Below are 14,995 nucleotides of genomic sequence, written 5' to 3' on the forward strand. Positions count from 1 at the left end.
ACATTATTAAAATCAAATGCAGATCCATAAAATATACAATTTGAAGGCCTATAATAATGGTTTAGTTTAGTTTAGAGATACAGTACGGAAATCGGCTGAGTCTGCACTGACCAGCGATCCCCACCCATTAACACAAGCCTACACACAATGGGGACAATTTACACTTATGTCAAGTATACAAACCCAAGCCAATTAACCTACAAACCTCTAGGTCTTTGGAGTGTGGGAGGAAACTGAAGATCTCAGAGAAAACCCACGTGTCACAGGGAGGTCATACAAACTCCATACAGACAGCACCTGTAGTCGGGATCGAACTTGGGTCTCTGGCGCTGAAAGCACTTTAAACCATCGTGCCGCCCTCATTATCATCTTTATAGTTCGTAAGTTCATAAGTGATAGAAGCAGAATTAAGCCATTTGGCCCATCGAGTCTACTCCACCATTCAATCGTGGTTGATATATCTTTTCCTCTCAACCCCATTCTCCTACTTTCTTTCTCCCCATTGCCTTTGACAACCATACAAATCAAAATATGTCAATCTCCGCCTTAAAAATACCCAATGATGGCCTCTACAGCCGTCTGTGGCAATGAATTCCACAGATTTCCACCCCCCGACTAAAGAAATTCCTCCTCATCTTTCTAAAGGTACGTCTCTTTATTCAGTGGCTGTGCCTTCTGGCCCTGGACTCTCCCACTAGTGGAAACATTCGCTCCACATCCGCTATCCAGGCCTTTCAATAATTCGGTGAGCTTAAATGAGATCCCATCTCATCCTTATAAACTACAGCGAGTACAGGCCCAGTGCCTTCAAATGCTCATCATATGTTAACCAAATCATCCCCAGGATCATTCTCATAAACCTCCTCTGGACCCTCCCCAAAGCCACCACCTTCTTCCTCAGATATGGGGCCCAAAACTGCTCCCAATACTCCAAATATGGTCTGGCCAGTGCCTTTTAAATCCTCAGCGTTGCATCCCTGTTATTGTTCCCTGAACAATAAAGAAAAAAATTCAGCTTGGTTTAAACTAGCTCATCAAGTTACAAATGTATCTGTTTTTAAGACTATCAACAGTTACTTACCGTGGAAATGATTCCCCAAGTGGATCTTTACCAGTTAAAATGACAATACATGGTAGACCTTCCAGATCCTGATAGGTGAGTGGTGTCCAGTCATCCTGTTCACACCCTCTCCATCCCTTCAAGTCAACGGAAACAGCAATTCAGAAGAAATTTCTTTACCAAGAATTATCAACCACAATGAATAGTTGAAATATAAAGAGCATCCAAAGACTCAATGGAGAATAAAAGAGAAGAATAGGCTGATGGAAGAAAAGACACAAAGTGCTGGAGTAACTCAGCAGGTCAGGTAACATAAGAAAATAACTGCAGATGCTGGTACAAATCGATTTATTCACAAAATGCTGGAGTAACTCAGCAGGTCAGGCAGCATCTCTGGAGTGACGGAATGGGTCAGGTAACATCACTGGGGACCCTTCTTCCTTGTTCTCCAGAGATAGACACAAAATGCTGGAGTAACTCAGCGGGACAGGCAGCATCTCTGGAGTGACGGAATGGGTGACGTTTCAGGTCAAGACCCTTCTTCAGTCTCGACCCGATATGTCACCATTTCTTCTCTCCAGAGATGCTGCCTGTCCTGCTGAGTTACTCCAGCATTTTGTGTCAATGTTTGGATTAAACCAGCATCTGCAGTTTCATACTTTATTTCTGCATTGTACAATGAAACAAGTGTTGTTAGTTGTTCTGGTAGTATTCCAAATGGCAAAGAGTTTTTTTCACTTCACAATTATTTTAATTTTTTTAATAGTTTCAATAGGTTAATGGTTCTTTAGGTTTGCAACTGATTTATATTTATAAATGCATTTTACTGCGTGTGCACCCAGCCAGATTAGACCCTTTTTCAGACCCTTCTCCAGAGATGGTGCCTGACCCGCTGAGTTACTCCAGCACCATGGATCTTTTATTATAACCTAGCATCTGCAGTTCCTTGTTTCTTCAATATGCTGATGGAGTTAGTTGGGATTGATGGAAAACCACATGTACAACACAAACAAAATCTTTCATCTGCTGGGCTAATCAAGCCATTTCCGAGTTAGACCGTTACATAGGTTAATTTATAAGCGCAACAATTTTTTTTAAATTCTTTGACTCCAAATGATGCAGCACTGACATTTTATTTCACCACTTCTAATTTGCACAAAGAGCTTGATTCAAGAACTCAATGCTACTGAATGTATGCACAGTTAATACCAATAACTTGGAGAACCTGATGATTCACAGAATTAATTTTATTGGGACTCTGATTCCTGCATTCCCTTTCAATTCACCAACACAGACTCTCTTTAAACTCTATGGGAGATGGTTCCCAAATCCCTTTTAAATTCTCCAGGATCCTGGTTGTTGTATTCCCTTTAAGATCACAAGGGCTCTGTTTCCCACACTTTCTTTTGAACTCACTGGGGTTTCAATTCCTACACTCATTAAAATCTCTGTGGCCTTGTTTCCATGTTCCCTTTAAACTCACTACCTTCTCTAGAAACGTTATCATACTGCTGGATGACATACAACAATAAACTCAATTGAACGTCTTAAATTAAAAGTGAATTAAAAGTGTGTTGGGATATCTGTCGGATTTATAGTCAATAGTCCAGAAAATGTGTTAATCTGGCACCAGCAAAATCCTGAGGGTGCCAGATTGTAGAAGTTTTACTGTGTTCGGAAATGTAAGAACTGTAAGTATAAGGTAAAGAATGGTAAAGAATATTAAATTGGATTGTTTGTTAGGAAAAATTGCTTCCTCACAGAATATTAGATTGCTAAATCAAATTATGAGTATGTATTTTCCCCTAGCTCTGACGGGAGATGGACAATTACCTGAGACAGGGCGGCACAGTGGCACAGCGGTAGAGTTGCTGCCTCACAGCGCCAGAGACCTGGTTCCATCCTGACTGTAGGTGCTGTCTGTATGGAGTTTGTATGTTCTCCGTGACCACGTGGGTTTCTTCACACACTCCAAAGACATACAAGTTTGTAGGTTAATTGGCTTTGATTAAAAAATTGTAAATAGCTCCTAGTGTGTTGGATAGTGCTAGTGTGCAGCGTAATCACTGGTTGGCATGGACTTGGTGGGGTGAAGGGGCCGTTTCCATGCTATATCTCGAAAGTCTAAAGAAGGTAATTTCAGATTACAAAGGGAAGGTGCAGGATAGCTACGTATGACATGATCTCCTGATGCCCACTTGAATACCTTTAGGGATCAGAAAGGAGATATCGGTAGTATTGTGGGTGACCTCCCATATGACATTTGATGGACTGACAGGACCAGTTGCACAGTTTGCAAAAAGGATTTTTTGTTGTTGTCTCTTTCCATGTTTTTCTGCATTCGTATCACTTCATCTATGTTTCATTGGGTAATAGTCATAGAGTCTTACAGTGTGGAAACAGGCCCTTTGGCCAAACTTGCCCACACCGACCAACATGTCCCAGCTACACTAGTGCCACCTACCTGCATTTGGCCCACATCCCTCTAAACCTGTCCTATCCATGTACCTGTCTAACTGTTTCTGATAGTCCTTTCCTCAACTACCTCCTCCAGCAGCTCGTTCCATACACCCACCACCCTTTGTGTGAAAAAGTTAGCCTTCATGTTACTATTAAATCTTTCCCCCCTCACCTTAAACCTATGTCCTCTAGTTCTTGATTACCCTCCTCTGGACAAGAGACTTTGTGCCTCTACCCGGTCTATTGTGTAGGAAGGAACTGCAGATGCTGGTTTAAACCAAAGATAGACATAAAAAGAGGAGGAATGGGTGATGTTTCGGGTCGAGATGTCTGAAGGACCCGAAACGTCAGCCATTCCTTCTCTCCAGAGATGCTGCCTGTTCCGCTGAGTTACTCCAGCTACTCGATCTATTCCTCTCGTAACAGTAACAATTTGCTTTCCTTCCTCGTTGGAGCTGTCTTTACGAGATGCCCGTACCTTCATCCGAGCGACAAAGTGCTTGGCAACGCTGAGCTCCCCGGCTGGATTGCCCAGAAGGACTTCAAACCGATACTGCAGGCCGAGCTTGTCTCGGACGTCCTGGAGCCGCTCCTTGGCAAGCATCGCCAGCTGCACTGACGGGACTCGTATCAGGAGCATGTGTCCGCGGCCAATCTCGTCTTTGCCCGGGCAGCTGATCAAGTCATCCACAATGCTCAGGGTCTCAGGCGTGGTGTGCTCCCTCAGCAGGTTCATTGATGTGACCGCCATCATGGCTTCAGCATACTGCTGAATCAGCAGGTAGCATCTGATCACCATACTGTGCAACCTGGGATACCTGCAAAAACCCATTCACAACTCTCATTAGGGTCATCAATTTCTGCAAGGCTGTTCCAATTTCCACAGAGTTTTAGAAACATGAGAGGCATTTCTACTCATTGAGCCAGCCATGAGTTTACAGATCATAAAATAGAACAGCACACGAATAGGCCCTTCGGCCCACATTGTCTGTACCGAATATAATGCCTAACCCAACTCTTATTTGCCTGCACATACCCATATCCCTCCATTCCCTGCATGTCCATGTGCCAATCCAAAAGCCTCTTAAATGCCCCTATCGTATCTGCCATCACCACCACTGCTGGCAGCACGTTCCAGGCACTCTCACCCTCTGTGTAAAAATTTGCCCCGCACATTTCCTTTAAACTTTAACCCTCTCATCTGACAGCTATGCCTACTGGTATTTGATATCTCCATCCTGGATGGGCAGATAATGCAGCGAATTGTTGATGCAGCCCAGACCATCACACAAACCAACCTCCCATCTATTGACTCCATTTATACCTCACTCTACCTCAGCAAGGCCAGCAGCATAATCAAGGACGAGTCACACCCTGGCCACTCCCTCTTCTCCCCTCTCCCATCGGGCAAAAGGTGTAGAAGTGTGAAAACACACACCACCAGATTCGGGGACAGTTTTTTCCCAGCAGTTATCAGGCAACTGAATCATCCTACCACAACCAGAGAGCAGTGCTGAACTACTATCTACCTCTTTGATGACCCTCGGACTATCCTTGATCGGACTTGTTGACTTTACTTTGCAATTCCCTTATCATGTATCTACACACTGTAAATGGATCGATTGTAATCATGTATTGTCTTTCTGCTGACTAGTTAGCATGCAACACGTGACATTGGTACACGTGACAATAAACTAAACTGAGATATCTGAGAACATACTTTCATCAGTTCCTCTGTCCACCTGGGAATCTCTTGCTAATCTCTTGCTCCCTCTCTGAAATAATGTCCGCCTCTCCCTTCGTTGACCTCCACAGCCCCTCTGACCTCACTGACTACTACAACCACACTCTCTCCTCCTGCCTCGACCAGCTTGCACCTATAAAAACCAAAACAGTTTCCTTCACCCACTCTGCTCCCTGGTTTACCCCCGAACTCCGCATGATGAAAACTCATGCCCGCCAACTTGAAAGACTCCGCAACAAAACAGGTCTCACAATTCACTCCCAAGCCTACAAAGACCACCTGCAGCACTACAAAGATGCCCTCTCCCGCGCCCACTCCACCTACTACTCTCAAATAATTCACTCTGGCTCCGGAAACCCAAAAGCACTCTTCTCTACAATAAACAAACTCCTCAGCCCCCTGGACACCATCTCCCAATCATTCACAGTTGACAAATGCACCACTTTCCTTTCATTCTTCCAAAGCAAAATAGACAGCATCTACAGCACCTTAACCACCAACGCACCTGCTCCCCCTCAAACCACCTGCCCCCCCTTATCCTGTCAACCCCTGCCTCAGTTCTCCCCAGTCTCCACCACCGACCTCTCTGACCTCTTCACAGGAATAAAAACTGCCACCTGCTCTCTGGACCCCCCATCCCCTCCAGCTTTGTCAAGGCCTGCCTTCCTGCTCTCTCTCCACTTATCACTGCAACAATAAACTCCTCCCTGTCCACTGGCATCGTCCCGCCATCCCTCAAAATCGCTGCTGTCACCCCCATTCTGAAAAAACCTGGTCTCAACCCTGACACCCCAAACAACTTCAGACCAATCTCCAACCTACCCTTTCTGTCCAAAGTTTTGGAACGTGCTGTAGCTTCCCAACTCAAATACCACCTCTCTACCAATAACCTGTATGAAACTTTCCAATCCGGATTCCGCTCCAACCACTGTACTGAAACTGCGCTCCTCAAAATCACAAATGACCTTTTCCTCTCCTCCGACGCTGGCAACCTCAACATCCTCATCCTACTTGACTTCAGCGCCGCCTTTGACACCATAAATCACTCCATTCTCCTCACCCGACTTGAAACCTCCTTTAACATCACCGGCACAGCCCTATCCTGGTTCAAATCTTACCTCTCTGACAAGCACCAGTTCATCTCCATTAACAACTGTAAATCCCCCACCGCTCCCCTCCCCCAAGGTGTCCCCCAAGGCTCAGTCCTTGGCCCCCTCCTCTTCATCCTCTACCTGTTCCCCCTTGGTCAATTAATCCGCCGTCATGGTCTCAACTTCCACTGCTTCGCCGATGATATCCAGCTCCTCATCTCCACCAAGTCAATCTCCACCACCACACACTCTACACTGACAAACTGCGTCACTGAAATAAAATCTTGGCTTCAATCAAATTTCCTCAAACTCAACTGCAACAAATCTGAAATCATCATCATTGGTCCACAAACGCTCACCAAATCCACCCAAAATTTCATCCTCAATATTGATGGTCTCCCAGTATCCACCTCCCCTCACATCCGGAATCTTGGAATCATCTTTGATCAAACCCTCTCCTTTGACAAACACATCAAACACATCACAAAGACAGCCTTCTTCCACCTCAAAAACATTGCCCGTCTCCGTCCATCCCTCTCCTCCACAGCTGCAGAAACCCTCATCCACGCCTTCATCACCTCCCGTCTGCAACAGCCTCCTCTATGGCTCACCCTCAAAAATCATCAGTAAACTTCAATACATTCAAAACTCCGCTGCCCGTCTACTCACCCACTCCGTGACCATATCACCCCCGTCCTTTACAAACTCCACTGGCTCCCCATCCCCCAGAGAATCCAGTACAAAATCCTCCTCATGACCTACAAAGCCCTCCATAACCTGGCCCCATCCTACCTGACTGACCTCCTCCACAGGCACACTCCCACCTGCACCCTCCGCTCTGCTGCTGCCAATCTCCTGTCCCCCCCCATCCGGCCAAACTCAGATCCTGGGGGGACAGGGCTTTCTCCATCGCTGCTCCCACCCTCTGGAACTCACTACCCCAAACCGTCAGAGACTCCTCCTCACTCACCACATTCAAAACATCACTGAAGTCTCACCTGTTCAGCACTGCCTTCAACCACTGAAGGTCACCCCACCTTCTGTCTCCTTTTTCTGCTCGTTTACTTATTTATCTATTTATTCACTTCTCTATGTTCTAGTAATCCCTGTAAAGCGTCTTTGAGTGTTTGAAAAGCGCTATATAAATGTAATGCATTATTATTATTATTATTATTAAGATGAAATTCAAGAGTTGTACCAGCACTGTGGTGCAGCAGTACTTTCTGCCCTATAGAGCCAGAGACCCAGATTCTATCCTGACTATAGGTGCTGCCTGTACGGTGTTTGTCCATTCAATCCGCGACCTGCGTGGGTTTTCCCCTGGGTGCTCCGGTTTCCACCCACACTCCAAAGACGTACAGTTTTGTAGGTTAACTGGCTTGATAAAATTGTAAATTGTCCTTTGTGCGTGTAGGATAGTGTTAGTGTGTGGGGATCGCTGGTCAGCGCGGATTTGGTGGGCTGAAGGGTCAGTTTAGGCACTGTATCTCTAAACATAGAAACATAGAAAATAGGTGCAGGAGGAGGCCATTTGGCCCTTTGAGCCAGCACCGCCATTCATTATGATCATGGCTGATCATCCACAATCAGTAACTGCCTTTTCCCCATATCCCTATGCCACTAGCCCCTGCTCTATCAAACTCTCTTTTAAATTCATCCAGTGCATTGGCCTCCACTGCCTTCCGTGGCACAGAATTCCACAAATTCTCAACTCCCTGGGTGAAAAAGTTTCTTCTCACCTCAGTTTTAAAAGGCCTCCCCTTTATTCTTAGACTTAACCTAAACTAAACTCCTGATATGCAACTGCAGCAAGAATGACTGGCCATATCGTGGGACCAGAGTACATATCTCAAGATATTTGATGAGCTGCATAACTATATACAGAACAGTACAGCACAGGAACGGGCTCTTTGGCCCACAAATGTGAAGGCATTTCTCAAGAGCAAAAGAGTGTGGACAAACCCAAGCACCCATTTTTACTGAAAAGAAGAAAAATTCAAATGTTACTGTTTACCTTTCCATCAATGTATTCACCATTCTTTCGAAAGCCTCATCGCATCTCAGTATTGGGCTTGTAATGCCCCATTGCAAAGACTTGCTGTAATCGGACAAGCCAAAATATACCAACTCTTCACTGCTGAGTTCCTCCTGACAAAAAGAATTATAGAGAGAAAGCAGCCTCAAACATTGCTCAATTTGTTGGTTATGAGCTGTACAATCTAAAGGAATCAAAATGTAAGGTTAACTCCCGGGTCATTTCTTGCATGAAAAATGTGTTACGAAGATCTCAAATTCCCACACATCACAAGTGAATGGTGAGTGTCGAAAAAACTGTCAAATCAAAAAGTGCAGTTGAAACTTCTACCAATTGAAAAAAAACAGACTTCCATTGCTCTCTCTCTCTCTCTCTCTCTCTCTCTCTCATACGCACACAATCAAACAAAGTTACCCTGACAATTTCACAAAATGACACATACAAACCCATTATCTCACAAACCAGAAACATAAACAGAATCTCACACACACACACACACACAAAGCCTGACATTGACATCATAAATTAAAATTGTTCCACCATGCACTAGCACAATATTGCTATTTTTGCTGTGCTTCTTCAAAGTTACATTAAACTAGCAGAATAATACTAGTGTGAGATTTACTGCCTGACTGATTTTAATAGCGTCTTTGGCTTCAGAAACTTGGCATCACTTGCTGAAATGCAAACACCTAAGATTGAAGGAAAAGGTAATGGTATGGTATGAGTCAGGAATCTGCTGTTCCTTGTGATCTGATGGAGCTGTGCCTATGATCTGCTGTGTTTGGGAGGAATTGCATGTGTGGTCACTAGTACAAAAGAACATTTGGAAAATAAGTCAGGAATTGATCATGACTAATAAAAATTGGGCTAACCATCTTTTGAGAGCCCAAAAAAGTAGTATGTATTTACAGACAAAAAAAATCTATTCATAAATGCAACAAATTAATCCTGCAAATAGTCTGAAAGGCAAAAAAAACCCAGCCCAGCAGATACTAGAAATATGAAATAAAACAGAACATGCTGGAAACAGTCAGACAGCATCTATCAAGGTGGGAACAGAGTTACCCTTTCAGGTCGATTACACTTTACCAGAACTGGAAAGATGGAAAAACAAGTTTGTGTTTTTACTCCCTCAGTTCTGATAAAAGGAATATCGGCCTGGAATGTTAACTCTGTTTCTCACTCCATAGCCCATTTATTGACGTACAATGTAAAATGTCTTTGTGACCATATGCCATTTTGTCTGAGTGAAGTATATCTGTAAGTGATAGGGACAAAAAAAATTGAAACTAAAGTTTACTCCTCTGACAGCAGTGATAGCTAAACACAGACTAAAATTCTCACTTCATCTAATCATGTGGTGCCCATCTATTGCATCAGACACGCAAGAAACTGCTGAATCTTGTGTTTAAAAAAAAAAACAAGTGCTGGAGGAAGTCAGCGGTTCAAGCAGCATCAATGGAAGAAAATCGACAGGTGACACTGTGGTTTGGGACACTTCTTCAGAAAGTCTGAAGAGTCCAGAGCCAAAAATGCTACCTGTCCAATTCCCTCCACAGTAGGGGTTGCATTGAGGTAGCCTGAACACATTTGTACAGCAAACTAAACTATTTCTCATATAGCAAATACATATCCAAATAATGCCTGACCTGCTGAGTTCCTCTGGCACTTAGTTTTCTAACCAATCGGGTCAGAATGGTCAGTAAGGTCAGATCCAGATTAATTCTAATGTCATCCACAGTCCAATAACTATCTGAGCTGATGTGTGAAATAAACTATATTTGGAACCATATCACAAGTTTAGGTTCACATTTACCTAATGTTAATTAATTAGATTCCATAGATATACTTGGCAACCTGAAACAAAACAAAAATGCTGGAAATCTGTGATAAAAATGGAAATTATGAGATATAATCACATTCTTGAGAAGCTGGATATAATTTATTTCAGTGATTCTGGGCTCCCAAAAGTCATAACTTAATGTTTGTTATTTCTTCCTGCACAGAAACTATTGTACATTGCTGTAAAATTGTTATTGGCACATGTATAATGCAGTGTGGTCACAGAGTGTGGTAACAATCTATATTCAAAATATATCAATTTCTAGTCATCTGTTTTAAATGTTCAGATATAACACAAGAATCAGCTAGCCTATAAGAATAACCCATTCCTTCTCTCCAGAGATGCTGCCTGTCCCGCTGAGTTACTCCAGCATTTTGTGTCTATCTTTGATTTTAAACAGCATCTGCAGTTCTTTCCTACACAATAAGCTAGCCTATATATATGTCTTGTCAGTAGAAGCCAAAAAGTTGAAAAATATTAATTATGTAAAAGATTAATTAAGTTGGTGTCACTCACAATATTTTTAAATATTTCAAGAACAGAAAGTTAGGTTAATTTTATCTACCACTATTTTGTGACATTTCCACATTTGCATGTTAACTTCAGCATATTGTGAGGATCTTCCTCAGAACTGCTTATGAAGATAATTCACTTTGGAAACAGCGGTTCTATTAATTGATTGTCATTTCTTTGGAGTCAAACATCACAAGTTATAGTTTAAAAATAGTGATTTTTTAAATCGATTTTGAAATAGTGACGTACCCACTTCAAAACTAAACATTTTAGTTTTATGTGAATTCAAATGCAAATTTTAAATTCCTTTTCCTCAGTTGATTCCAGTTGGCATCCTGATCTTTTTCCCCCTCAGTGTAGTTTTCTATGCATTGGGGGCAGCCTGAACACATTTGCACACACACAAAAGCTACAAAAGCTTTTCACTGTACCTCGGAACATGTGACAATAAACTACTAAACTGTAAACTGAACCGTAAAACTTTTTCTTATTCAGCAAATGCATATTCAAATACTGCAACAAAAAAAATCTGAAAATAATTATTTACGCTGGACTTACAGGATTGCCGGATAGTATCCAATGTACTTCATTGTATGAGCTAACACGGGATTGCTGTGTCTGTAGAGTGAAAGGAAAGGAGCTGACCTGCAACATAAGTAAGTTGCACGCCTCAAGTGCCTCACGTGAATTAATAAACTTATCTGACAGCCCTTGGCTGGCTTCCCCGTGAGTTGTAGAGCCTGGAACAAGACTGAGGAAAGATAGAGTTAAAATATTTATTAAAATACTTCATTTACCAACTAAGAAGGAATAAAAACATGTCCGTTCTTGTAGCATATTTCAATAAAACAGGACACCCCAAGTGCCTCACAGAAAATGGAGTACTTTCAAAATCTCGTAACACGGGCAGGCAACAGTCAATTTGAAAGAGCTATCCCATAAATAAAGATGAAGTAAGTGTTTAGATTAGTGTTTTAGTGATAATAGTCAAGGAGTAGATAAGCCACCATGCACATTCTCCATTTTACCTTTAAATTATACCAAGGGATCCTTCATGCCCATCTAAAAGAACACACCGTGTAGGAAGGAACTGCAGATAGATACAAAATGCTGGAGTAACTCAGCGGGGCAGGCAGCATCTCCAGAGAGAAGGAATGGGTGAAGTCTGAAGAAGAGTCTCGACCCAAAACATCATCCATTCCCTCTATCCATAGATGCTGCCTGTCCCTCTGAGTTACTCCAGCATTTTTTGTCTATCTAAAAGAACACACTGGTTTTAGCTCCTCTTTCAGAAGCTGGCACATCAACAGGACAGTAGCTCCTCACTGTTTGATTAGATGGGCACTCAAGCCTCTGACATTGTGATTAAACCTCAGACGACTGCCTGGCTCAGAGACGAGCGCTATCACTAAACCACAATAAACAACTTTCAGGTCCGCATCATTTAATTATCAACAGAGGAGCACTTTTTAAAGATGTTATTGTAGATAATGAACAGTGGAAAAATGGTAAATAAACTATGTCACTGCTGCAGAAGATAATAGAGAGAATCATTAAATTAACCCTCTCTGGCTTCAACACAATCTATTATCATTGGGTGGTACACTGAAAGGCTGCTGATAGCTTAGCAGACATACTTATGTTTTCACATAAATGACAGGTGGAAAGCCTGCTTTGCATAATAATAGTCCTTTAGCTGAAAGCACTAAATGAATCAGGTCTTTCATTTTTTTTCTCACATGCATACTTCCTGGATGGGGTCAGGGGAGGTTAACATTTTAAGCTGTTCAAACTTGATCCAGGTTAAGTGAAGGCAGAGCTAGGGATGGAAAATTAAATATTTTATTGATGTTTATAGCAACTGATTTAACCTTCAGTACAAGTTTATCTGCGGTCTTCATGTTTCCAAGTCCTTGGAAAATCTTGCAGCTGAAGGAAGACTGATACGGCTTAAAGGAAATGTTAAAAGGTTTTTGCAGCAGAGTGGATAGGCAGAGGGATCAGGAGTGCTTTCCCCAATCCTGCAACCATCACCTCCTTCTTGATATTCAAGATCCACCCCAATATCATTAAAGGTCAGGGGTGGCATGGTGGCGCAGTGGTGGAGTTGGTGCCACACAGCGCCAGCCGATCCTGACTCTGAGGGCTCTCAGTACAGAGTTTGTATATTCTCCCCGAGTTACTCCAACTTTTTGTGTCTAACTTTGGTTTAAACCAGCATCTGCAGTTCCTGCCCACACTGAAATTTTAAGTCACAGGCCTCTCTGCAGTGACACATTCATTTGCCTCGAAAGAGACAAATGAATTTCCGGCCCGTTTAGTATTTTAACAATTCAGTAATAATAGGTCATGTCACACATCTATTACATAACATGAACAAATAAACAATGTAGATTATTTTTGACATAAGCATGGTAAATAGATCGCAATATTTTATCACTACTCCTCAGTACATATGACAATGAACTAAAGTAAACAAAGAAAATGTATCATCAGCAGAAATAGGCATTGAATAGGTATTCACGTTAGTACAACTATGGGGAATTAGACAGCTTTGTTATTTTTTGATTTATTACATGTAGAAATCCCAATGAGTAGCTCAAGTGTTAGTAGTTCATAAGGTCACTCTGGGGCACAGGATGTCAAACAGGATTTCTGAGGGGAAACAACAAATTGTTCAATGAAATACAAGGCGATTAGGAGAACTAAGATCAAAGTGTCGCCTTGTTCACAGTCAGGCTTCGTCCATATGCTTTCATGGTTCAGCATCAAACATGCAGAGCATGCATCATCACACAAAAGGTTATTAGATAAAAAAGAATACATAAAACCAAATGGCAGGGGTTATACTTGATCAAAGCAAAGGCCACTAGCCACAACATACTACAAACAGCGATTGCAAAGGCATCTAAAACACTTGAATTGATCTCCTGGGAGATGTGAAGATGAGAAAATAGAAATAGGATTGCAAAAATGAAATATAAGCTTACCTTGTGAGATCAACATGAGCATTGTCATGAATAAGAACAAAGAGTGTGTATGGATTCTGTTTGACCTTTTTCATGAAGGCCTCAAATTTGTTCTGAATGTCATGGTCTAGTCGGATAATATATTTCTCAGCCTTTTGGTAGGCTATATTACTTTCCTCAAGCCCCAAATCCACAAGTACTCCTGCGTACGAATGGAAATGCACAATTAATGTAGCTTTTACAGTGGCTGACGCATTTGTCAAGTGTCAGAAATGAAGGCATTATAATAATCAGTAACTTGAAAAAGAATAATAGCAGAATAAAGATTTTCAGAGCATTCACTTCATTATCGTTTCTTTTTTTAGAATGCATTATGACACGAAAATAGATGGTATCGTAGACAGTGAAGATGGTTATCAAGAATTACCACAGGATCTTGATCAGCTGGGCAAATGGCCCAAGGAATGGCAACTGGGCTTTAATTCAAATAAGTGTGAGGTGTCTCTATTGTGAAGTCAAACCAGGGCAGTACCTTCACAGTGAATGATATGGCATGGGGAGTGTGATGGAGCAGAGGGATCTACAAGTACTAGTACATTGTACAGTTTCCTGAAAGTAGTGTTGCAGGTAAATTGGGAAGTGAAGAAGGATTTTGGCATGCCAGCCTTCATCAGTCAGGGAAGTGGGTGTAGAAATTGGGCCGTTATGTTATAGTTGTACAAGACATTGGTGAGGTGGCACTTGGAGTATTGTGTTCAGTTTTGGTCACCCAGCTAGAGGAATGATGCCGTTAAGCTGGAAAAAGTGCAGAGAAGGTTTAGGCAGACCTTGCCAGGAGTTGAGGGCCTGAGCTGTCAGGAGAGATTGGACAGGCTAGGGATTTATTCCTTGGAGCGCAGTAGACTGAGGAGTGAAGGGTGATCTTATAGAGATGTATAAAATCATGAAGGGAATAGAAAGGGTGAATGCATGTTGTCTTTTTCCAAGGGTAGGGGAATCAAGAACCAGAGGACATAGGATGATGTTGAGGGGAAAGATTTAGTAGGAACCCGAGCGACAACATTTTTACACAGAGGGTGCATATGGAATGAGCTGCCAGAGGAGGTATTTCGGTAGGTACAATAACAACATTCAAAAGACATTGGACAGGTACATGGAAAGGAGAGGTGCAGAGGGATATGGGAATGATGTGGGCAAAGGGGACGGGCTTGGATGGGCCATCTTGGTCAGCATGGATGAGTAGGGCTGAAAGGCCTGTTTCAGTGCTGTATTAATCT

At 42.4% G+C, this 14,995-nt stretch overlaps 1 protein-coding gene across 6 annotated transcripts in view; it reads right to left on the reverse strand.

Moving 5' to 3' along the window:
• Positions 1 to 14,995, reverse strand: part of greb1l (GREB1 like retinoic acid receptor coactivator) — a 201,474-nt gene that overhangs the window by 30,759 nt on the left and 155,720 nt on the right. For all 6 annotated transcript variants that reach the window (XM_078397305.1, XM_078397307.1, XM_078397306.1 and 3 more), the window contains 5 exons: positions 13,740 to 13,920; positions 11,308 to 11,500; positions 8,370 to 8,503; positions 3,999 to 4,338; positions 1,082 to 1,197 (listed from right to left, as the gene is read on the reverse strand). In XM_078397305.1, coding sequence (XP_078253431.1) covers positions 1,082 to 1,197; positions 3,999 to 4,338; positions 8,370 to 8,503; positions 11,308 to 11,500; positions 13,740 to 13,920 — 964 coding nt within the window. The remainder of the gene's footprint in view (positions 1 to 1,081; positions 1,198 to 3,998; positions 4,339 to 8,369; positions 8,504 to 11,307; positions 11,501 to 13,739; positions 13,921 to 14,995) is intronic.

Source organism: Rhinoraja longicauda, chromosome 4 (genome assembly GCF_053455715.1).
Source record: "Rhinoraja longicauda isolate Sanriku21f chromosome 4, sRhiLon1.1, whole genome shotgun sequence".
NCBI lineage: Eukaryota > Metazoa > Chordata > Chondrichthyes > Rajiformes > Arhynchobatidae > Rhinoraja > Rhinoraja longicauda.